A 25,544-nucleotide genomic window follows, 5' to 3' on the forward strand; every position below is an offset into this window, starting at 1 on the left:
TATCTGTTGCCGAACCTGACTTGTTATCAACTCATCTTTTGCCTTGCCCCTGTACTTTCGTCTGGCGGCTACTCTTGCTTGAGCCTGGCTTGTCCTGACCTCAGTATCGGATTCTCCCGGCACTGTTTTCCAGCCCTCATATCTACTTCTCTCTAGTGAGTCTGTTTCCACTCCAGGTGTGTACGTAAGGGAGTGCTAATACCTCCAACAACATCTTCAGCTAAACCTCAGAAATACATATGTATACACACACACACACACATATATATATAAATCTATGTTAAAGCCCTTTGAATTACTTTTTTTTTCTAACACCTGAGACATCATATCTTTGATTGGAATTTTTTTTAAATATTTTTTATTACATCGTTTTATTATGGGTGTAACTGTACTTTTAAATGTACTTTAAAAGGTTTTTTATTCAAGCGTAACAGTTAACCAGAGCTCTGAAGTTGTGCTAACCAGATGCACGTTAAATTAAATTGCACTGGAGTGAACATGTTTTCTTTCAATTTGGAATACACACACTACTTCTGAAGCACACAAACATCTGCAATAAACCCCTAATTGCTCATACACAATTGTTAGTGCGCCACTCATAATCTAGCCCTTAGAGGGCCCAGTGATCTAAAGGTCTCTGGGCTGGCGAAATTATTAAAGAATGCTCGCCAGTCCCTGGTGGAATGATCAAAACCACTTTTTACCCTGAAAACAGGGTGTCTCACTAAGGGGTGTATACTGCATTTTTGTAAGGGGAGTAGATGCACAGTACAATTTGTATTTTAAAAATATTGCAAAACCAACAATTGATTAAAGTGTAATTGTTGCTATTTCGTAAAATGGGCTTAACATGGGCGTTCCATGGGTGTATATGAAATTGTCTAATCCTAATGTAACTCTGTAAAGATTTTTGCACTACAGAAGTCACTGGTTTTTCTCGCCAACTAAAAGGTGGCAAGCTTTTCCCAAAACACTAAAAATATTTATAACCCTAATAGACAAACATGCATACTAAAGTGCGCCCCCTGTTGCGATGCAAAGAGTCCCTTTCTAGCAAGCTCCATTACTTTCAATAGGAGACAGATCACCACTCGCAGGGACTACCCCTTTTTTACGATAATTCCCCCAGGGCACCACCTATGAAGGTCAGTGAGAAAAACCATGTCTGAAATTGCGTGGTTTAGATCAACTGTGGTTCTGAGGACTTCTGTTTTGTTCAATGAGAAGTAATTACATAAAATATAAAAGTATAGTTTAACAGACTGTTTAATTGGAACCAATGTTGGATTTCACAGGGGTGTTGCTTGGGGGTGTGATTTTCACATTTAGAAAATGAGATGTCCTTGGACATCCTTAACATACACTTTTTGAAAATCTAAAATTGTTTGCCTTGTTTTTGAAGGTTAGGCTTTGCAACTCTGTTTACTGTATTTTGCAGGTGTGTTCTTATATTTTTGACTTATGACTGAGTGGTTGAATTTTGAGAAGATCCTGCTATAAAAGTAAAATAAGTATCCTTTGGTAGTTCTGAGGATTTATTAGACAACATTAGAATCATGTATATGATATGTTGACTCATATAGTTATTGCATTCATTTTGATCAATAGAACATTATTTTAAATGGGAAACATTTATTAGTTGAAAAAATCTAATGTTTATTTCCAAATAATCATTTGGAAATTACACTCTTTTAAGTAACCAGAGAGTCCTTTGCAGTAGAGTAGGATTGTCATGTAGGACCTTTTAAGTTTTTTTTTTTTTTGTCTTCCATTTAATACAGTTTAGAAACTGGAGGCAAATGAACATTTAAGCACTATAATTTGATATTATTATCTGAGGGCACCAGTTAGGCATTGGATTTACCAATATATAATGATTTGCTGTTAATTAGCAACTACATTGTGATGGAGTAAAAGGTCAGTAGTTAAAGGACCACTTAATACAGTAGAACTAAATTACTGACAAATAGACAGTAAAAATACAATGCAATAGCGCTTACTTTGAATTTGAAATGGGCAGTAGAATATTTTCTGGGAAATTTCAAAAGTAATCCAATTTTTCCTCACCCTGTATCAATGTGACAGCAATCAGCCAATCACAACATGCATATACATATAGACTGTGCACTTTTGCACATGCTCAATAGGATCTGTAGCCGGAGAATGTGCATGTTTTGTTAATGTAAGTATATTGGATAGTTTTGTTTTTTTAAATTGCATGCTTTATCTGAATCAATAAACTTTAATTTTTATTTTAGTGACCCTTTAAAATAGTAGACAGTATTATTTTGTAGCTTATTGGGATCTTTAAACAGCTTATTTACAATTTAACTTTACCTTTCTTTAATGATACAAACTACAGTTATGCATATTCATGTCTCATATTAAAAAAATAATTGCAAAATATAACCTCCAGGAACCAAATATCTAATTATGTGATCTATGTTACTAACATTAAATTGTAGGGACACAGTACTAAATTGAAATACAAAATAAAATGGCTCATTTTAATAGTTACAATTTATTCAAGCACAAACTTTCCCCTGAGGAAACCTGCAAATGGTTTACAGCTACTGTGATTAAGGATAATATTATCACGTACAGATGTTGGACTAGAGGGAATATCTATCAAATTAGAAATCTTATTAAAAAACATACTCATCTTTATAAATATAAACAACTTTACTTTAACTATTACAATATGTAACAATCTTTCTGCTAAACTTCTATAAAAAGCTTGTTTAGGAATTCTGGGATTGCCAAGAAAGCAGACATCTGATGCTTTAACTAAAAAAGAGCCTTTAATGGTTAAAGGTCTTGCATCTGGTGATCTATATAGATGTCTACTGTCATTTAAGGGGATATAGCCCTTAACCCTCGTCTTTGGTTTATTATTGATTTTTGACTGAAGTTGACAGAAGTTTTACTTCTTTCAACATGAACTTTAACAACAGCACAAATATTTAACACCCCCTCCCCCCCCCCCAGAAATTTCTGATTTTTGGGTAGCTAACAAAATTTACAGAAAAACTAAATATCAGTGGGTGGTAGGATGTATTAGTGTAGACCATGCCCATTTTTATTGAAATACCCTCTTTTGCCCATAACACCTGTTAATATTGAATTGCTTTTCTGAGGATTTGAAGCTCCTGTTGTCAATGTTTCTGGTCAAATGATCTGAGGTGGGTAGTTAGCTGCTGTAGTCACTGGGCATAACAACAGGCAAATGAAAATAGTCTATTTATGAAATACTGGGATGCTGGCACTTGAGTGTAGGAATGCTAAAATGTGGATTGGGGTGCTTTGACACTTCTGCAATCAACACCGCTGCCACAAAGTGTTAGACCACACAAACTCACAGAATGTGGCTGACGAGTGCTGAAACGCGTAGCATGTAAAAATCGCCTACCATCTGTCCATCACTCACTACAGAGTTCCAACCTGCCTCTGGAAGCAAAATCAGCACAAGAACTGTTCATTAAGAATTTTATGAAATGGGTTTCCATGGTTGAGAAGCTGATAACAAACATCAACCTAAGCAATGTCAAGTGTCAGTTGTAGTAGTGTAAAGAATGCCGCCACTGGGCTCTGGAGCAGTCACAAAGTGTTATTTGGAGTGATTATTCATGCACTATCTGGCAGTTTGATGGAAGAATCTGGATGTGGCAGATGTGGTGTTATAATATATATATATATATATATATATATATATATATATATGTGTTATACTTCATTTTAATGTTTTACATGTGTTTTGTGATTTTTTTTTAACCCTTACATTTAAATTATGCTAATTCTTCTAGTGCTATTTGGGCTTTCGCTTGAGCGCAACCCAAAATGTTCAACTTGTGATATCAGCGCTATTTAGTGTAGTCTCGATATTCATTGAAAGTAAACAATATGCCATTTACACAGTATTTACATGGCATCATACAGCTTTTATATGCAACCAAAAGCTAGTTTTAAATAATGTTTAATACTTTTGCATACATAATAGCATCAGAAAGACTGTACAATACTGTAATCAGAAAGGTTATACAAGTACATATTCCCAAATCCGGAATTCCAAAATCCAAACATATTCTAAAATCCAAACTTTTTAATTAATATTTTTTTTTAAAATAAACGTATCAAAAATAATCATTTTCCCTCCCTGTAAGTCACAAAAGTATTAAAAATCATGTAAAACTACCTTTAGTGGCAATGATAAGCTATATTACAACATTTAAACATTGCCTAAATGACATAAGATATTGTTGTTTATACTTGGTTCCATCCCCTCTCCCAACTGTCCCATTTTAAAGATGCAAATATTCTAAAATGCAAACTATTCTGAAATCCAAACCTTTACCAATGCCAAGCAGCTTTGATAATGGGTTTTCTACCTGTATTATTTTAAATGAATATAGACCATCATTAGAATGTTTGTACTCAAAAACCAAATGAAAGACCCAGGCAGAGAAGATTGTGACTTTCTGGTGGGGAAAACTTGTAATCTTTAATAATTTTATTTAAAAAAAACAAAACATAGTAATGAAAAAGTCTGGATTTCAGAATAATTTTTTCTAATCATTATAAAATACATACAGTATTTAAATAGTCATCTTTTCAACACAAGTAATAGAGAGTGTTATCTCTACCTTACGTTATTCCAAATTGTGAAATAATAATTTAATTTATAACTAGTACAAATAACACAGTTGCTATAAGATACTTAATGTTACAAACCCATACATACATGTGAGAGAGATTCTTCATTGGCTGAAACATTCTTGTGCTTATATTGGGAATTTCAACTTTTTCCAGGTCTCTAAAAATGACATCAATGCAATATTTAATGAGTATCAGATATATTTTGAGCTGTAAACATAAGTTGAGAACAATTAGGAAAAAAAGACATTCATACAATTAAAAGCAAAATAAACAGTTAATAAGGAATTTAAACTTTAACTTGTATAGTAATTAATGCTATAAATACATTTATCAATATAATATTGCAATTATCTATAATTTCTGTAATATTGCCTTTTGATTTATGGTTTTATAGCTGGTTAAATATTTGGTATATACTGATGACTAATGGGTTAACTATAACCACGGTAAATGTATAAAAGGTTATACTTATAATAACTAATATTTATGTTTTTATTATGTTTATTGGAATAACTGTATATCTATAATTTTAACATAAAAGGCTAGATTACGAGTGGAGCGCTATTTATCACTCTCGCTCGTGCATTAATGAAGACTTCTGCTTTTTTGCGCATATTACAAGTTGAAAGTTAAAAGTTTTTGCTCGCATGCTAACATGTTGCACGCAAAAAGCTGATGCCAAATATTGCAACCATGTTAAATTAATCCCCCCCCCCCCCGTAGACTTCAATGGAGCATGAAAAGTGGAAAAAATCGAACACTCTTAAACGTGTGCTAACCCGACATGAAATATTTTACATTTAATTGTTTTTCACATAGAAGAATATGTTCTATTTATTCATTAATACATATTTATATATATATATATATATATATATATATATATATATATATCTTATGTTTTTTGGTAAAATGTATATCTATACCTATATATAGAGATGATTGTATATAGGTGTAGATATACACACACACACACTGAAGTCAGAATTTCTATTTATAAATACATAGCACATATTTACATATGGGAAGAACATTGGAATAGGACATATTTACATTAAATACACAAACACTTTATTAAATATGAATATTGCATAAATACATGTTTACATCTACTTGACTGCAGAGGGTATCAATGCACTTATGTGTATATGTCTATATATGTATACATATGTATTTATACGTTTATATGTGTATATATGTAATGTCTGTAAATACATATATACACATAAATACATAAATACATATGTACACACACATATAAACATGTTAAAGGGACAGTGCACACCAATGTTCATATGACTGCATGTAATAGACACTATTATAAAGAAGAATATGCACAGATAGTGATCAGACACTCCCCTCCCCCCTTCCCTGCATATGAAAAGACAGATAACATAAACAGGAACCAAAAGTAGTTTGTAAACAAATGTATACATCTGTGGGGGGCTTGGTTAGGATTATGAAAATCAGCACGTTATTACAAAAATAAGCAAAACTATACATTTTTACAAAAACACTCCCAGATGGGCTATATAAATGGATAATCCACAACACATTTATACAGAGAAAAATCTAGCGTACAATGTACCTTTAAAGCCCTTTACAGTCCTTTTTTTCTAACACATGCAACCTCATATCTTTGAACTCATAACTTTTTATTGCTATTTAAAAAAAAATAAAAAATTTGATTAGATAGTGTTATTATGAGTGTAACTATACATTTAAATGTATTTTTAATGTAATTTTTTTGGCACTTTTTTGTTGAACGTAACAGTTAATCTGAGCTCTGAAGTTGTGATATCCCGGCGCGTGTTAAATTCGATTGCGCTCAAATAAACGTGTTTACTTTCAACTCGTAATACGTGCACTACTTCTGATGAGAGCAAAGATCCACAATAAACCCCTTTTTGCTTGCACGCAAAAGTTAGCACGCCACTTGTAATTTAGTATGTAACACAAATTGGGCTCAAAAACTCATAGATGGTGAGAGAGCGCAAATAAGAGAAGACCAATAAAATATGGATGTAATAAGGAAAGTAGGAGTGTATTTATATCTTACTAAAAAGGAGAGAGAAAAATATTAGAGAATACAATAATCCTCTAAAAAAGAAAGGGAATAAAAACGGCACACATATGAGGTGAATTCAACAATTTATTAAACTCATATAGCATTTACAAAAGAAGTTTGCCCAAACATGCCCCGCCATCTCAAAAATAGAGCAGAAACATGTAACCACATCACTATATACAGATTAAAACCAGAACTACATCTCATATCAATATAATACAAGCCTGTATCATTTAAACACACAATTAGTACCAGTTCCTGAATCGGATAGCTATAAAATCCAAAACAGGTAGAGCTCTACTATATCACTTATACATGCAGAGGTAAAGTAACACCACAGAGCTGCATAAATATGTGATATATATATATATATATATATATATATATATATACATATATCAGTCAAATATAGCAAAGTACAGGTAATAAAACATCAAATGAATTGTATCTAGCATCACAGGCATACATAGCCTTGCTTAAACAAACGGCAGGATATAATACAGATGAAATAATCCTCTTATGAATCCAATTTATAATAACCTGTGATCACAGAGTAAATGGATACAGTTTGGAACAAGACAGAGAAACATATACATATACACGAGCAAGCAAGCAAATATAAAGTTCATGCAATGCTAATAAAAGTTCATTCACCTCCTCCCTATGATGAATGTAGAAATGGGAGGGGTCAGCCTCCAAAAATAACCTGATTGGATAGGCTGTGCTGTTAGCAAGAGACAGCAATGTTCATACTGAATACAATGTATCCGTTTGAATCAAAAGAAATATCTTTAAGCAAATGATTGCAACTTTAGGCGTGTGTGGGATACATATCTGATCTCACCATAGATGTACCAAGCAGGCCATTCTGCTACACCATGTGTTCACACAGATAATAAACAACGCCTCACACTGGATATTTTGTTTGCAAATACAGAAATCTGCGTAATGGATATTATATACCCGTTCTTACCAAAAGATGTACCTTAGGCAGCAAATTGCATAGTGAACATATACAAAGTATACAGGTGATCTTACTACAGATGTACCAAACTTTATATAGCAAGCTATCAGTTCCACTCCACTTTATATTCACACAGGTAGTGAGCACCGCCTCACACTTAGTACTTTGTATGCTTTCTTTCCAAGATGTACCAATAACGTGCTATGAGAGCAATAATCCACATCATAGATTGTATTTTAGTGCATGCATAGGGTATAGCATAGGTCTTACCATAGATGTACCATTCGTCCTATGTCATGCAGTCCATTCTGTTCCAAAATTACCATACAGAAGGAAGGTTACAGCATTCACCACACTGAGCTCAGTGCATCTGGTCTCTCCACAGGTGCATCCAATCAGCAGGATAACACCTCTAGACCTGCAAATCACAAACTGTGCAATCTTTCCACAGATGTACCATTTGGAGCACAGCAGTGTATCAGCTTTGTTAACTTAATGCAGAGTTGCTCACACTGTTATAAACCAATGATAACAGGTAGTAAAAAATGAAAGTAGTTCACACATAGAATATCATGAAGTATAGTCGACTCTTCTCCATGATAAAACACACACAAGTGCCAACTTGTTATCATGAATATGAAGAGATCATTAAACATATATTTATGAGAACATCAGCAAATAAACATTACATATTTTATATATATATATATATATATATATATATATATATATATATATTTAACTTTGCATGAAGAGAGTTGTTTATTTTGTTTTTGAAACTAACAGGAAGTGCATGTTTGTGAGTAGCTCACTGGTCAATAAAAGCAACCCTAATGGCTCTATTATTTCTATTAGTAGATGGTGACATGCCCCACAAGTAAAAAAATATAACATCATTTATACTTACCTGATAAATTAATTTATTTCATGATAGTGAGAGTCTTTGATCCATTACTCCTGAGAATTACTCTTCTCCGCCTCTAGGATGAGGCAAAGATTCCCAAACCCCAAGAGCCCTATAAAACCCCTCTCACTTCACACATACCTCAGTTTAACATATAGCCAGGCAAAGTGAGGTAAGAAAAAGAAATAAGAGCCATAAAAAGAGCAAGGAACAAAGATGTGCTAAACCCTTAAAAAACATAAGGTGGGTTCTCGATCCATTACTCCAGGGAACTAACACCCAAGCTGTGGGGTCCATGAGTAATAACATAAAGGGAGGGATTTAAAAACATATTTTTTCACTGAGAAATTAAATCCTCTTTTTGTAATGCACTTAAAATAAATCAAACAGGCAAACCTGAGACACCTGCCTGAAGAACCTTCCTACCAAATTATGCTTCAGAAGTAGCAAAACTTCAAAATGGTAAAATTTTGTAAAAGTATGCGAAGAAGACCAAGGAGCTGACTTGCAAATCTGGTCAACTGAAAACTCATTTTATGAAAGTCCAAGAAGTGGCAACTGACCTAATAGAATGAGCAGTAATGTGTCCATTGTGGTAAAGGCTGCCTCCAAGTAAACAATGTGAATTAAAAGTTTCAACCAAGAAGCCCAAGAAACAGCAGAAACTTTCTGACATTTTCTAGGACCAGACAAATGAATGAACAAACTAGAAACATAGAAGGAACAGCAATCTATCTATTAGGCAAAATGTCAAAAGAAGTCCATAAAACTGCCTTATCCTGATGAAAAATCAAACAAGGAGAATCACAAGAATTAGCAGATAATGCAAAAACTCTTCTTGCAGTAGAGATAGTCAAAAGAAATAACACGTTCCAAGAAAACAGTTTAATAGCCACCTTATGCATAGGTGGAAAAGAAGGAGCCTGCAAAACATTTAACACCAAGTTAAGAGTCCATGGAGAAGAAATTGGCTTGATTACAGGTCAAATATGGACCAGAGCCTGAACAAAAATCTGAATATCAGGAATATTAGCAATCTTTCTGTGGCACAAAACTGAAAGAGCAGAAATCTGCCCCTTCAGAGAACTGGCAGATAGGCCCTTATCCAGACCATCCTGTAAGAACTGCAAAATCCTAGGAATTCTGAAAGAATACCAGGAAAAATCATAATCTACACACCAAGAAGTAAAGGCTTCCCTTTATTCCCTAGGAATTCCCTAGGAATTCTGAAAGAATCCCAGGGAAAACCATAATCTACACACCAAGAAATAAAGGCTTCCCAGACCTTGTGATAGATTCTCCTAGTTACAGGCGTACAAGACTGAATTATGGTTTCTATCACAGAATCAGAAAAGCCCCTATGTCTAAGGACTAAATGTTCAATTTCCATGCAATCAAGTTCAGAGACTTGAGATCCGGATGGAAAAACGATCCTTGAGACAGGAGGTCTGACTACTGAGGCAGAGGCCAAGGAGGACAGCTGGACATTTAAACCAGATCTGCATACCAAATCATGTGAGGTCACGCTGGGGCAATCAGGATTACCATAGACTTCTCTAGGCTTATCGTGGAAATCACTCTGGGTAGAAATACCAAAGGAGGAAACAGATAAGCAAGCTCAAATGACCAAATAACTACTAGAGCATCCATTAACTCTTGCCCTCGCAAAGTATCTGGGAAGTTTATTATTCAAATGAGAGGCCATCAGATCTATATCTGGGAGACCCAAAAGTTCCACAATCTGATTGAACACATCCTGGTGATGAGACCACTTCCCTGGATGTAGAGATTGACTGAGAAAGTCCGCTTCCCAGTTGGTCACTCCTGGAATATGAATCACAGAAACTAGACAAGAATTGATTTCTGCCGATGAGAGAATTTGAGACACCTCATTAATGGCTAGGAAACTGTGAGTTCCCCCCTGATGATTGACATAAGCTGTTGTGGCATTGTCTGTCTGAAAACAGAGATGAGATTATCTTTTCAACAGAGGACAAGCTTGACGAGCCCTAAAAATTTCAAAGAGTTCTAGATGATTTATTGGCAACCTTGCCTCCTAAGGATCCCAAACTCCCTGTGCTCTCAGAGACCCTGAAACAGCTCCCTAACCTGAGAGACTTGCATCTGTAGCCATCACAGTTCAGGTATGACAAGCAAAAGAAGCCCCCTGATATGATAAACTGATGATTCAGCCACCAAGTCAGAGACTGACTTGTATTGGGATCCACAAATATCTTTTGAGACAGCTGAGTATAGTCTGAGTATACATCTAGTTTGATAAAGCATACAAAGCTGAAGAGGTCTCATGTGAAAATGAGCAAATTGAATTGCATCTGAAGCTGCAATCAAAAGACCTAGAACTTCCATACAAAGAGCAACCAAGGTGAAAGAGAGTCACCCCATCCTCAAAAAAACAACCCTTGACCCTAACTCTCCTGCAAACTACTGCCCCATATCACTGCTCCCACTAGCTTAAAAAATCCTTGAAAAACTAGCTTTTGATCGCCTAACCCACTTCCTGTCCTCCAACTCATTGCTTGACCCCCTGCAATCTGGCTTCCATCCCCAACACTCAACTGAGACTGCCCACACCATGGTTACTAACAACCTCCTTTCTGCTAAAAACAAAGGCTACTACTCTATACTCATCTTACTTGACCTCTCTGCTGCCTTTGAAACTGTTGACCATCTCCTTCTCCTATGGACTCTCAGCTCTCTTTAGCTCTGTGACACTGCCCTCTCCTGGATTCACTCTTATCTCTCTAACAGATCCTTCTCCGTCTCTTTTGCTGGTGACTCCTCCTCTCCATTGCTTCTGTCTGTTGGAGTACCTCAAGGCTCTGTCCTGGGTCCTCTACTCTTCTCTATTTACACTTCTTCACTGGGTAAACTTATCAACAGCTATGGCTTCAACTACCACCTCTATGCTGATGATACCCAGATCTACCTTTCCACCCCTACACTCTCTCCTTCTGTCTTTTCTAAGAAAGACTCATGTAGACTGAACCAATTTGAAATCCCCCAAAAATTACCTTTGCTTGAGGAATCAAATAACTTTTTTGAAAATTGATCCTCCAAACATGTTGTTGAAGAAACAACAAGAGTTGGTTGGTGGAAGATTCTGCTAAAGGAAAAGAGAGAGCTTGAACCAAGATGTCATCTAGGTATGGAAACATTACTATACCCTGAGTTTGGATTACAGAAAAAGGGCATCCAGAAACTTTGTGAAAATTCTTGAGGCTGTAGCTGATCAAATTGTAGAGCAACCAACTGAAAATGCTTGTCCAGAAAGACAAACTTCAGAAACTGTAAAATGTTCTATGTAAATTGGAACAGGAAGGTAAACATCTTTAAAATCTATGGACATAAATCGACCTTGCTGAAAGAGAGACAGAATAGTCTGAATAGTTTCCATTCTGAAAAATGGAATCCTTACAAACTTGTTCAGAGCTTTCAGATCCAGAACTAGTCTGAAAGTACCTTACTTCTTTGAAGCAAAGATTTGAATAAAAAATTAAATTCCCTGTTTCTGCAAAGGAACTAGAACAACTTCCCATAGTTTACAGATCTGAGACAAACTGGAAAAAATCTTGAGCTTTTACAGGATTCCTTGGAAGATTGTACAGAAAAAAACCTTCATCTGTCAGAGACAGCATCAGGAATAGGGAAAACCTCAGGGAGATTAACAACAGTCTTAAAACAGAATTTAAATGATTACAAGGCTTATCATCAGAAAAGTTAGGATCTTTAACCCCTAAAATAATTAAAACCTCTTTTAAAAGAGAATGAATAAGTTAAACTTTAAACAAAAAATGAAGAAATATAAAGCTCAACATCAGTTAAATATTCCTTATCACCAGGGAAAAAAAATCAGTATCTGAAGACACAACAGTATCCATGGTTTCAGGGCACATAGAACTTGCAGAAGGTAAAGTCTGAACAGACCTTTTATGCTTGTTTGAAGAGCAGCCAGCGCCTCAGATACAGGAGCCTTGATAAAAAAAATTCACAGTAGGTGAAACATTATCAATATTCTCCTGTAATGAACAAACAGAAGATGCATTAATATCTAAAGAAACAGCAATTGGTTGGTCTGATTCTAATAATTTCAAAAACGAGTCACATAAATGAGCTGGAGAAGGCACCTCAGCTTTTTCACAATATGGTAGAAAGGTGTTCAAGGGACTCAGTTTCTTAGGTAGATTTAGGGACAGAATCAGACGTCTCAATTCAAGCATGTGACAAAGCATTACAATAAACAATATAACCTCCTTAAAAAGCTCTTGAGGAATGGAAATCACTTACCTCCTCCTAAGTATATTTTAAATAAACTCCCAAGTACAATCACCTAAATTGCAAGTTTTGTGGTATGCCTATACCGCTGGAACTTTGGCCTTCGCGTGCGAAATGGAAGGTCACTGTATTACAAGTGGTGGCAGTACGGCTATACCGCTAGCATTTTAGCCTGTACCGCAACTCTCCATTCCACACTCAAAAAATGGCTTTTGAGTGTGGAATTTTCAGCTCACCTTTATTACAAGTTGTTCGATCAGGCTATTACATTAGCGTTATAGCCTATACCTCAATGACCCAATCAGCTATCAAAAAACAGTAGATATGGATTTTGAGAAACAAAAATGTTTCACAAAACCCATAACAAAAATGTTACAAAGTACACTAACACCCATAAACTACACTATTAACCCCTAAACCGCCACCCCTGCATTGCAAATTCTATAATAAACATATTAACCCGTAATCTGCCGCTCACCCACATCGTGACTACTAAATAAACTTATTAACCCCTAATACACTGTGCACTTAAATCGCCAACACTAAAATAAAGTATTAGCCCATAATCCGCCACCCCCGCATCACAACTACCTAAATTAAAGTATTAACCCCTAAATAGTCACCCCTACAAAAAACATATTAACCACTGGCCCCCCACATCACTAATACTAAAATAAACCTATTAACCCCTAAACTGCAGGCCCCCCACATCACTAATACTGAAATAAACCTATTAACCCCTAAACCGCCGGCCACCACATCACTAATACTAAAATAAACCTATTAACCCCTAACCCGCAGCCCCCCACATCGCGACACACTAAATTAAACTATTAACCCCTAAACCTAACACACCCCTAAATTAAATTAAAGTTACAATATAACTACCTTAAAATAAATAAAGACTTACCTTTGAAATAAAAAAAACCTAAGCTTAAACTATAAGTAAAGCTAACATTACTATTTTAACATACTAAAATATACCAAAAATAAAAAAACTAAATTACAAAAATTAAAAATCCTAACACTGGAAAAAAACTAAAACCTAACATTACAAAAAAAAACCAAACAGCCAGATTACGAATTTTGCATTATGGCTGGCTCGCTAATAACTTGCAAGTTATTTTCACCGCTCACCTTTAATTGCTATTACTGATGCTGATGACGGGGACTTGCTCCTTGAAAACGTTTCATTAAAAGAGGCTTTTTTTGTTATCCACTTTACAAAAGACCTGAGAGTGCAGTTTCTTTATTGGTGATATATATATATATATATATTTATATTTATATATATATATATATATATTTTAAAGTCCTTTTCACCTGAGACCCCTTATCTTTGAGCCCTTTTTAGGCAATTTTTATAAAAAGTTTATTAGATAGCGTTATTATGAATGTAACAGTAGTTTTAAATGTATGTTTGATGTGTTTTGTGAGACTTTTTATTTAAGCATAACAGTTAACCAGAGCTCTAAAGCTGCAGTAATTCTAGTATAAATCAGGGTTACGCTCAAGCGTTCGCATTTACTTTTAACTTCAATGGCAGTGAAAACGTGATATTGATTGCGTGGAAACTAGCGATCCACTCGTAATCAAGCCCTATATTAGGTGCATGTTATTAGGAACACAGCAGTGGTTCTCGGTGTCCCTCCACATGGGACGTGGAGACTGAAGCAGTCACTCTTGGAGTTTACCAAGACCGGGCTGGTGCAGAGCACTCGGTAAGTTCCTCACACTTGACATTGTAATAATCAAATATTCAGGCCTCTATTTATCAAGGTCTGTCGGACCTGATCCGACAGTGCAGATCAGGTCCGACAGACCTCGCTGAATACGGCGAGCAATACAAAAAAGCTATTAATAATTGTACTTTGACAGCTTTACTGTAATGAGTGAGAGGGATGCAAGTGTACTGTACAAAATACAAAAAAAAATACAAAAACCTAGCATTGGAAAGCCTTATTGATGAAGTAGAATTAGACTTTTAAGCTGTAGGATGGCCACCTACTTGATTTTAGATAAAAAATGAAGTCTCTAAAATGTGTGGCTGGGGATTTTCATCTGCTGGGCCTCAATTAGCAACTAATCTTTCTCAGGAACAAAAGGAACAACTAATCTGGCAATGTTTTTGTCTTTTTGTTCAGCCAGGATTACTCATGGTTGTCCATTTATTAATCAGTTGAGGCTGCTTTGGAGCCCTTGGTCCTGGTTCATTTGGGGTGATTGACAGGCAGCACTGCACAATAATTTTCTATGTAAATGTGGGCAGCAGATGAAAAGCATCCACAGCTCACAACAACAAGGGACAGACAGGTTCCCTAGCTGGGAACCTTGTGTGCCTGTCTTATGATAAATGGGGCTCATTATCTTAAATGTTTACTTTTTTAGATTTTAGTAAATCTGATTCTATTCTGGATTAAGATTTACCACACATTGTAAGATTTCAGACTGGCCAAGGAAGCTGCTGGGTTACAAACAAGCTATGAAAGGCTCCTTGCTGTTCCTGCTATTGTGGTCTAAAAAAACATCCTACTGAACGTCTTCACGGATGTTATTTATAAATAAATATTTTTAACTGTTCATTGCTCACTTTCCTTACAAGTCTGCTACTGATACTTTTACTGCCACAATCTTACTAAGAGAAATAATCTTACTAAGAGAAGTATGTTTTACATTTAGATTGGTGCTGCCTCAGTTCTAAAGATGAAGGCAGAACGTTTGTTAAAAAAACATTTTATTGAAAAAAAAAACACAAAGTAAAAATTATAAAATAATAAAAGTAGATAAAGTAAAATTAAGTCAACTAGGAAAGGATCTCGAATTCTATTTAAAAACATTGTTACTGAGATTTGGACTTACATAATCAGACATAATCCTATAAAATGCTAAAAACCTAGAACTGGTATATATGACCAACAACTGGCATATCAAATTTTATAACCAATGCTCAGATATCCTGGTGCCTCTTCTTTAGGAGATCTTGATCCTGGCAGTAACTCTTAGGGAATTATTTATAACTTTATTCCCTGTCTCATTCCTGCTTTCTGGTGATTTGCCTTCTTTGGTTTATAGATTCCTGGCCTTTTTTACTCAGTATTGTCAGCCTGCTTATCTTCATCAATATTGAAGCTTTCACTGGCTTATAATTCTGGTTTGACTTCAGTTCTTTTCTTTGACTTAAGCTTTGCCCTCTCCTTTGGCATGTCATTTGGCATTCTTGTAATACTAATAGCCCTCTGCTTACACAACGCCATGGACCCTTTTCTGGGAGAGGCAATAGTAAGTGTGTATTTTTGTTTGGAAAATTTTGGAATGTTCTCACTACCCATTAATTCTCTTTTAGTGAAGAAGGGACCCCAGTGTTCAAATAGATTCTTCTCCAATTAAGTCATTGATGAAATTACTGTTTTGCGTCTAAATAATTTGTGATTAAGACTCTGACATAATTGGATACTGAAAATATAATATATAACAAAATGAAGAAACATAAACAATACCAGTTATATTACTTTCATTAATCCTACTCAGTATACCAAGGCAACAATATTCAGTATGCACACAATTTATGCACAATTACATCAGGAAGACTGTGGACTCCCCTTACTGGAATATGTTACAAAAAAAATATACAGGTATCTGTTATAAAAAGGTCCAGGCTCTTGAGAACACAAGGAAAATACCTGATTCGAAACTATGACTTTAAAAGTATTGTAAAGAGTTTCAATGATATTCGATAAAAAAATCCATGGGGAATTAATGAATAAATAAGGGACATTGTGGTTCTGAAAGTCACTTATGCTACATTCTTAAATACAAAATATGTATTTGTAAATACTGATTTTATCTATTGACAAACAACAGTCTATTGTTCACTCCATAATAAAACACCTATTTAATTGCCCTTTAAAAAATTAATTGGGTTTAGGTGTTGAAAACTCTGTACATCATGAGCATTTCTTTTTCTTTTTTTTTTTTTTTTTAGTTTTCCTCTAAAAGTTATAACACCTACAATGATTTTATAGTGCAAAACTCAGAACATATTTATACAAAAACTAGTTGGTAAGCCTGCCTAGAGGGCAGTCTATGTGTTGTAAATACAAAAAATAACAAAATATAACTACAGAAAAAAATAAACACATTATCCAAAATAAAAAAAAATCAACCTAATCCCTATGAAAATAAAAAAGACCCCCCAAAATAAAAACACCCCCTAATCTAATGATAAACTACCAATAGCCCTTAAAAGGGCTTTTTGTAGGGCATTGCCCTAAATTAAACAGCTCTTTTGCAGTTACAAAAAATTCTAAGTCCCCCTAACAGTAAAACCCACCACCCACAAAACCCCTCAAAATAAATAAACCTAACAAAAAAAGGGCATTTGTATGGGCATTGCCTTTGCTGCATCCAGGTGAATTCTTTTGGCTGCGCACGCAGCCAACATTCTGTTGGCTGCCTCGCACTGCCAACATTCCTTTGAGGATGCGTGCGCAACTGCCAATGGTGACGGACGCGTTACAAACGCAATTATAGTATAGATATAAAACATACAGACAACTATCATACACATGTTCATGCAGACTAATTACAAACTTAATATAAATGTAGGATTAAAATCAAGAAAAGGAAAAAAAATAGAAATAAATGGAGGCACTTCCCAAACTAAATAAAAGTTACAGAGAAGTAATAAAAAGACTATGAACTATATACCAGACCTGCGTACTATATATAGTACCAATGATTCAGGAGTGCCATCCACAGCGAGTTCTGCAAAAATGAAAGAAAATGTGATCAGTTAAAAACTATAAATGCCAACTTAAATTATACTGCATATTAAGCCATCTAGACCAAAGAGTGTCTTATGTAAATGATTTTGTATTTATACTGTAGCTATCACTCACACACCTAGTACACAGTAAGATCTGGAATTAATGTGCATATGCTAAAAAAAACCCGATGATACCGGTAAGTCATTAGTTGCCTGTCTCCCGGTCTTAATAATATACTTTGGGCCAGATTACGAGTCAAACGCAAATTAACACTACCACTTGAGCGTTAATTGTGCTAGAAGTGAGCTTTTTGCACTTTTTGGGTTGAGCTCATATTATGAGTTGAAAGTAAACTGTTTTCGCTCTTGCGCTAACCCAACAAGCGCAAAAAGCCAAAGTTAGAATATTGCACGTGCTTTCACTTATTCCCCCATAGAAGTCAATGGAGAAAAAGTGGGGGACATTTTTTAACACCCCACTCTCGCGCAAACCCGATCGCATATTCTCATTTGTGCTAAATCGTCATGAAAATATATTTCACATTCCAATGTTCTTTAAATAACAGAATATGTTCTATTTATTCATAAATCCATATTTCTTCATATATCTGATGTTTGGTGAAATATATATCTATACCTCTCTCTCTCTCTCTCTCTCTCTCTCTCTCTCTCTCTCTCTCTCTCTCTATATATATATATATATATATATATATATATATATAATATATATATATATATATATATATATGATTATATATATAGGAATATCTATTTAGAAATGCATAAAATATATTCTACTATATGCAGAACATTGAAATGTGAAATATTTACAGTAAACACATAGTTAAAACCTTTATTATAAATGAATATTGCATAAATATGATTTTTCATGTTTTCATCTACTTAAAGTGATGATAAACCATGCTGAACAAGTGCCAAATGAAAGCAGATGATAAACATTATTCACATTTTTTTTTCTTTCTAATACTTACAATATTGCTCTGTAGGATGTTCTAAGCACCGTTCGCCCTCTAATTGCATGTCAACTGACAGCCTAAACGCTATGTATATACATAGCGCGATAAACGCATGTGCAACATTTTCTGTTACAAGTGATGGAAGGGTCCAATAATATTCATTATGCCCATTCATGTTATTTTCACACATGCACGTTAGTGGTCAGGGGCGACACAAAAGTGGTGTCTAAGTAAACACTGTGTACTACGATTCTGTGTTTACAGTGCTGTATACTACGATTCTGTGTTTACAGTATTTACTTGGGATCTATCCAGAAAGATTGTAAGTGTCACGCAGGAGGGCAGCATTTACTCACACTTCTTTTAATATGAGTGAGTATAACCAATGCATAAGGGACAATCAAATTTGTGATTATTTATAATGGGAAATGTATAATGTTATAATGGTAAGTAAGAGTTTTAAGCATGCGCTGTAAATTGTGTTATCGTGAGCATGCACTGAGTAAAAATCTCCTATGAAGCCTGTCAATCAATTTGGTTAACTACACCATATAATGACGTGCAGGACAGCACAACCCACTCTGCACGTCACATCATTGAAGCGCAATACTTTACAGAAGGTGGAGAAATTATATTTGAGTGAAAGGTATTGAATTTTGCAAAGTAGTCTTAGCATCGTTTACCATCACTTTAAATGCAAAGGGTTCTAATGCACTTATATATTTGTCTATATATGTGTACATATGTATTTATGTGTTTATATGTGTATAAATATATACACATATAAATACATAAATACATACGTGGACACATATAGACACTCATTATCTAACTTTTAAAAATATGCTGCCATCGCTGTGCTACTTACCCCTTCTCTGTGCAAGGTTCTAATGCCGCTCTTGTGAGCGCAATGCTTCCTAGCAATGCAAACGCAAACTTGCATTTGCATTGCACATTATTAGTAATACCAACGTACATTAGCGTGCGCTGGTATTTTGCAAGTGATAGTTAGCATTCCACTCGTAATACATATTGGTTGGAAATTTTCTGTAGCATGATCAAAAGTATGGTGGTGCTATAAAGATGATTAAATGGCTAAATGAATTATTCTGTGTAAAAACATTATCAAAAAAGCTCTGATTCTAAAAAACAAAAACAAAACCCAGATGTTTTGTAAATACAAAAAAAAAAAAAAAAACATTATAGTGAGAGCACAAAGCAAAGCACTTGACACTTGTTACTTGATCAGGCAAAAATCTGAAGTGTGGGATGCCACTTTACATGCTTACTATATAAATTGCATAGGAGTTTGATGCAATATATTTGGCTAGTGTACTAGTGTATGGTATGCAGACCAGTTCTATATATATATGTCTTTGTGGATACTAATATATTGGAGAGACAACACAGATACTAAAAGACAACTTTTTCAGCTTTGAAATCGTACATTATTCAGCACATATTCCAGATCATTTGTGGTGTACTGAAATTATGGACAGATGAGAAAATTGCTTGATAATTAACAAAGATTTAAAATAAAACACTCCTTGATCAAGATGGCTGAACAGTACAATTTATATTTGGTATTTGTAGCATTTGACTAATTATATCATATTATTGTTTCTTCAATTCTTGCATAACACAATGTAGATAGATGACATTTCTGACTCATATTATGAATATACAATCAAAAAAACTTTACATTGTTATCAGGATTGCAAAAAAAGTTATAACAAATATACTTGTAAAATAAGTTTTCATTGCACCTAGTGCTAGTTAGACAATGGTGACTATATTTTATGCAAACATAAAGAATATGATGTAATCTGTTTTTGTTATTTCGTTTTCATAAATTGTTATATAACATGTACAACTTCATGTCACAATGTTTATGTTTTCTTTTATTAAATCCTAGCTCAGTATTAAAATTATGAGTGTCATTTCTATTTTTTTCCATTTTATGTACATTTGATTAACTGCACAATATCGTATAGCAAGCACATCAGAATGTTCACAATATTTGTTAAAATATGTATCTTTCCAGAGGTACAAGTTTACTAAATAAGCTGACAAAACCTTTATTTTACTCCTTTTTTTTTATAAATGAAAGTTATTAATCATAAAAAACACTTATAAACATAATCAAACAATGCCATATACTAGAGGAACCTTCTGCATCTCATGTAAGGCCACTCATGAACCTCTTAATCATCATATTTAATAAACATCATCAGAAGGTATATTAAAGGGAATGTACAGTTTTTAAGTCCTAAGATGAAAATAGATCTGTAAATGAATGAAATAACAATAATATAACAGAAGATCAAATAAAGAAAATACATAACATATAATAAGAGACAGGCACCAAAATAAGAACCTTTATCCATCTTAAATAATCATATTTTATAATGCATTTATCTGGACTGGGGGTTATTGGAAATCACATAACTTTAACTACCGCCTAATTTGTATATTGCCATATATACATACTATGTCTGTCTCTCTACAAGTATAAGCACCATAAGTTGTGGGGGGACAAATGAAATGAAAGTAGGTCCTCATGTATCTCATATATAATGCATTTATAGCTAGTTAAACATGATGTTGGGAGACACAATAAAAAAGGGAAACCCTACATTAATATTTAGCTGTTGCTAAGCCTCTAGCTATATATCAGACAAAAGGCATTTATAAAATAGTGCAATACATCATTTAAATATATATGAGACATATGTGGGTGATAAAGAGCTAAAAATGTAGGTATCTGAGATTGAGCTTAAACATATAAAGATAAGAAGATCCTCATTTAAAAGCATGACAATTACAGAGAGTCATTACATTATATTACATTCGTTGGATAAAATGAAAAAACAATGTCCCCTCAGTAGGGCAGACATGCAGTGACTAACAGACCCTCAAACAAAAACATAAATATTGCAAACAAGTCAGATTACAAACTAGCATAAAGAGGGCTAAATTAATGTCACAAAATATGTAATTTAATGTAGATATTAGTTACATGAGAGTGACCAGACTGAATGCTATAACTAGCAATATAGCAGGCAGCAACTATCTCTGCAGGGTTCAATAGTTTATCTCACACCAGTTCTATGTGAAGTCTACATTTCCTGTTTTTTAGCTTGCAAACATGATAAGAACAGCTGTGGCTTCTTCCAGACTCCATTGCCCACAACAGCGACCGCCATTTTAAAGATCAAAAACAGTTTAATCTCCTTGAATCTCTATGATGTCATTTTTATAAGAAAGAATTTCTATTAAACAAGATATCCACAACCCTTTCCACTCACTGTAAGCAGACCGACTTCTATCTCCAAATCACTTGGTAACTCCTGTACATATGAACCAGTCTCTCTCACATTCACAAAATAGCCCCCTGGAGATCCACCAGATCCTAGCTCCTGCTTCTCCCCATTCTGCTCCTACACTCCCCGGTCAACTCTAAATCCTCACTAGAACTTTGCATAGTGAATGAGGTAGAGCAGGAGGCTTGGACAACTTTATGGGATCAATGGAAAAGGGGACACTATAGTACTCATTAGGGAAGCAATCACAGTCCTTCACGTCAAACCTGTATGTTTTAGAGTAATGTGCCAGCACATCCAACAAATATCCTGCAGTTATCTCCACTGGAGACTCAGATCTTCAATTATTCAATTTGTAATATTTCTACAGACAGACAGAATTTAGTAGGAAAAATAATAACTGCACAAAATTCAGTTTAGCAGATGTAAATGTCTTGAAAATATTCTGCAGGGGTGGTTAGTGGAATGCTAAAATTATCTCAGATTTGCCTCTAGAATATAAGGGCTGCATCTGCTCCTTTTATGCAACTGCAATTTATAATTCCTATTTATTCTTGACTATCTACACTCCCTCTAGTGCAGTGTTTTTCAACCAGTGTGCCGTGTGAGATCCTCAGGTGTGCCACGGCAGACTGACAACAGTGTGACATATTTTTTAAACTTTGCTTGTTTTTTACTCCCAGTGCAGGGGTAGTTTGTAGGAGGCATGGCATAACAGCACAATACATACAGTATGTGTGTGTTTGTGTGTATGTGTATATATATATATGCTGTATTAGGCTACAATGTGTGATTTTTTTTAAATTTTGGGATGGTGGTGTGCCACAGGATTTTTTAATGTAAAAAAGTGTGCCACGGCAAAAAAAAGGTTAAAAATCACTGCTCTAGTGGTTAGAGTCAGAGGGGCCCATTTATCAAGCTCTGGATGGAGCTTGAGGGCCCGTGTTTCTGGCAAGCCTGCATGCTCGCCAGAAACACCAGTTATGAAGCAGCGGTCTAAAGACCGCTGCTCCATAACCTGTCCGGCTGCTCGGGTTTATTGACACCCCCGATTGTCAGCAAATCTGCAGCGGGCGGCGTTGCACCAGCTGCTCACAAGAGCTGCTGGTGCAATGCTGAATATGGAGAGCATATTGCTCTCCGCATTAAGCGAGGTCTGTCGGACCTGATCCGCACTGTCGGATCAGGTCTGACAGACCTTTGTTAAATAGGGTAAAATATATATATTCTCCAGCACTTTTGTATCAAATGGGTGACCACGCCATCCAGGATTCCACACCAACAAGTCCCAAATACAATGTAGAAAAAAGAAGCAGATGGCAGCACTCCAGAATAAAAGATGTATATTTATTTACATCTACTCCAAACAAACATAGAACAATGACGTTTCGGGTGTTATCCCTTAATCATGTTGTATCAACATGATTAAGGGATAACACCCGAAACGTCGTTGTTCTAAAGTCGTTGTTCTATGTTTGTTTGGAGTAGATGTAAATAAATATACATATTTTATTCTGGAGTGCTGCCATTTGCCTCTTTTTTTCTACTTTGTTAAATAGGGGCCAGAAAATCAACTGCAGATATAGCAGAAACATTTTTTGAAAGGCATAGTAAACACTAAAATGTTATTGTTTAAAAAGATAGATAATTCCTTTATTTACCATTCCTCAGTTTTGCTTAACTAACACTGTTATAGAAATATACGTTTTACCTCTGTAATTGCCTTGTATCTAAGCTTTTGCAGACTGCCTCCTTATCTCAGATCTTTTGACAGACTTGCATTTCAGGCAATTAGTGCTGACTCTTAAATAACTCCACGTGCATGAGCACAATGTTATTTATGAAAAACTGTCAAATGCATTCAGATAAGAGGGGACCTAAAAGGGTTTAGAAATTAGCATGAGCCTACCTAGGTTTAGATTTCAACTAAGAATACCAAGAGAACAAAGCAAATTTGATAATAAAAGTAAACTAGAAAGTTGTTTAAAATGACATGCCCTATCTGAATCATGAAAGTTTAATTTGGACTTTACTATCTATTTAAATTTCCCTAGCAACAATGTTGCACGGGGAAGTTTCTAGAGAAAATATATTAAATATATTAGTGCAACTTAACAGTAATTCTTATAGTGGCAATTAGTAGCTCAACATAGAGGAGTTGATATTCATAGGGAGGAGTAACTTTTATAATTGCAGTTCATATTATCTGCTAAGGTTGGTTTTAACAGATACAACATAAATCATGACAGTCCATCTAGTAGAAAAAAAACCTCCTGAGTTAAACACAGTTTGAAAGATGGCTTCCTGCCAGACTTCACACTTATATATATATATATATAGACATCCAACAAAAGCAGGCACGCACCGGGTTTGAAGTGGCAAAAAACTTTAATCCAACAGAGTGACATTTCGGGGTTTTACCCCCGTCCTCAGACTCAAACAACAACAATGAAATGCTCAACAACCTACCTTAAATACCCAGTTCACCCTACATGTGTTTCAAATAAGCGTTAATTAACTTGTGCGCAAAACATGGTATTAGCAAGCACTTAGCATACGTCACCAATAAGCATTGCATGTAGCCTAGCAACCAAACGCTAAGTATTATAAATGCACCTAAGCGGTAGAAACATATATAAAAATTGACAACATATGTACTTTTGTTGGAGGTCTATGAAATATGTTGCTGAGCACCCCGGTCAAAAGGATTGTATCATGAGTGCTAAGCTAAACTGCTGTGTACTGGTTGAATAATTTTTGTTTTGAGCACCCGAGTAATATTGACTGTACTTTTTTACTCTGCAAAATCACCTTTTGAGCATGTCGCTAACTGAACCCACAGCTTTAACAGCTACAGTAGAAACGGACAGAACTTTAATACAAGGGGCCAATACCTTTCACTATACAGATGAAGATGCGATTGGCATCCTTTTCGATACCCTGACTACAGGGCCTAAGGACAAACCAGTGGTAAACATACTAGCACATCTACTAAAGTTAAAGAAAAAAGAAAAAGACCTAGAATTACACGGACAATACTTATCAGAGTACTACAGGAAACGTTTTGTACCAAGGGGCTTTAGGGTTAAAAATGTCCCAACTCTGGGTCAGAATAACCCCACTTTTTGTGATGGTGCAATATTTTAAATAAATGTGCATTAGATCTCATGCTGTTAGTAATCCAATAAGTAAGATCTCTACTCACACAGGTGAGAACTGAAATAGAGCAATACACTACTGAACATAACAGTGACATCACTGACAGAGGAGAGGAAGACTGGGAGAATAAGCTACGGACCCAAGTAGAACAGTATCAGAAGGAACTAACTGCCTTTAAGAACAGAAAGTTTGAAGCAGTATTAGATGATTACCGGGAGAAAAAGGTATACAAGTGGCTGTTGAAACCCGAGGAGAGACAAAGATTAAGGGAATTCCGCCCTAGAAGATATAGAACAAGGAGACCGTGGAACCTAACCACAGTGGATAGCTCAGGCTCTGGAACAGACTCGGATACAGCACCTGAACAGGGCATCCTGACTGATACACAAGTTGAAAGAGGGGTGACAACGAGGTAAAAAAACGGTGGAAGGGGGCCCC

At 35.1% G+C, this 25,544-nt stretch overlaps 1 protein-coding gene across 1 annotated transcript in view; it reads right to left on the reverse strand.

The window, feature by feature from the left end:
- RXFP2 (relaxin family peptide receptor 2) overlaps positions 1-25,544 on the reverse strand; it is a 215,758-nt gene that overhangs the window by 39,577 nt on the left and 150,637 nt on the right. Inside the window, exon 13 of the mRNA XM_053705563.1 lies at positions 4,739-4,810. Coding sequence (XP_053561538.1) covers positions 4,739-4,810 — 72 coding nt within the window. The remainder of the gene's footprint in view (positions 1-4,738; positions 4,811-25,544) is intronic.

Source organism: Bombina bombina, chromosome 3 (genome assembly GCF_027579735.1).
Source record: "Bombina bombina isolate aBomBom1 chromosome 3, aBomBom1.pri, whole genome shotgun sequence".
Lineage (NCBI taxonomy): Eukaryota > Metazoa > Chordata > Amphibia > Anura > Bombinatoridae > Bombina > Bombina bombina.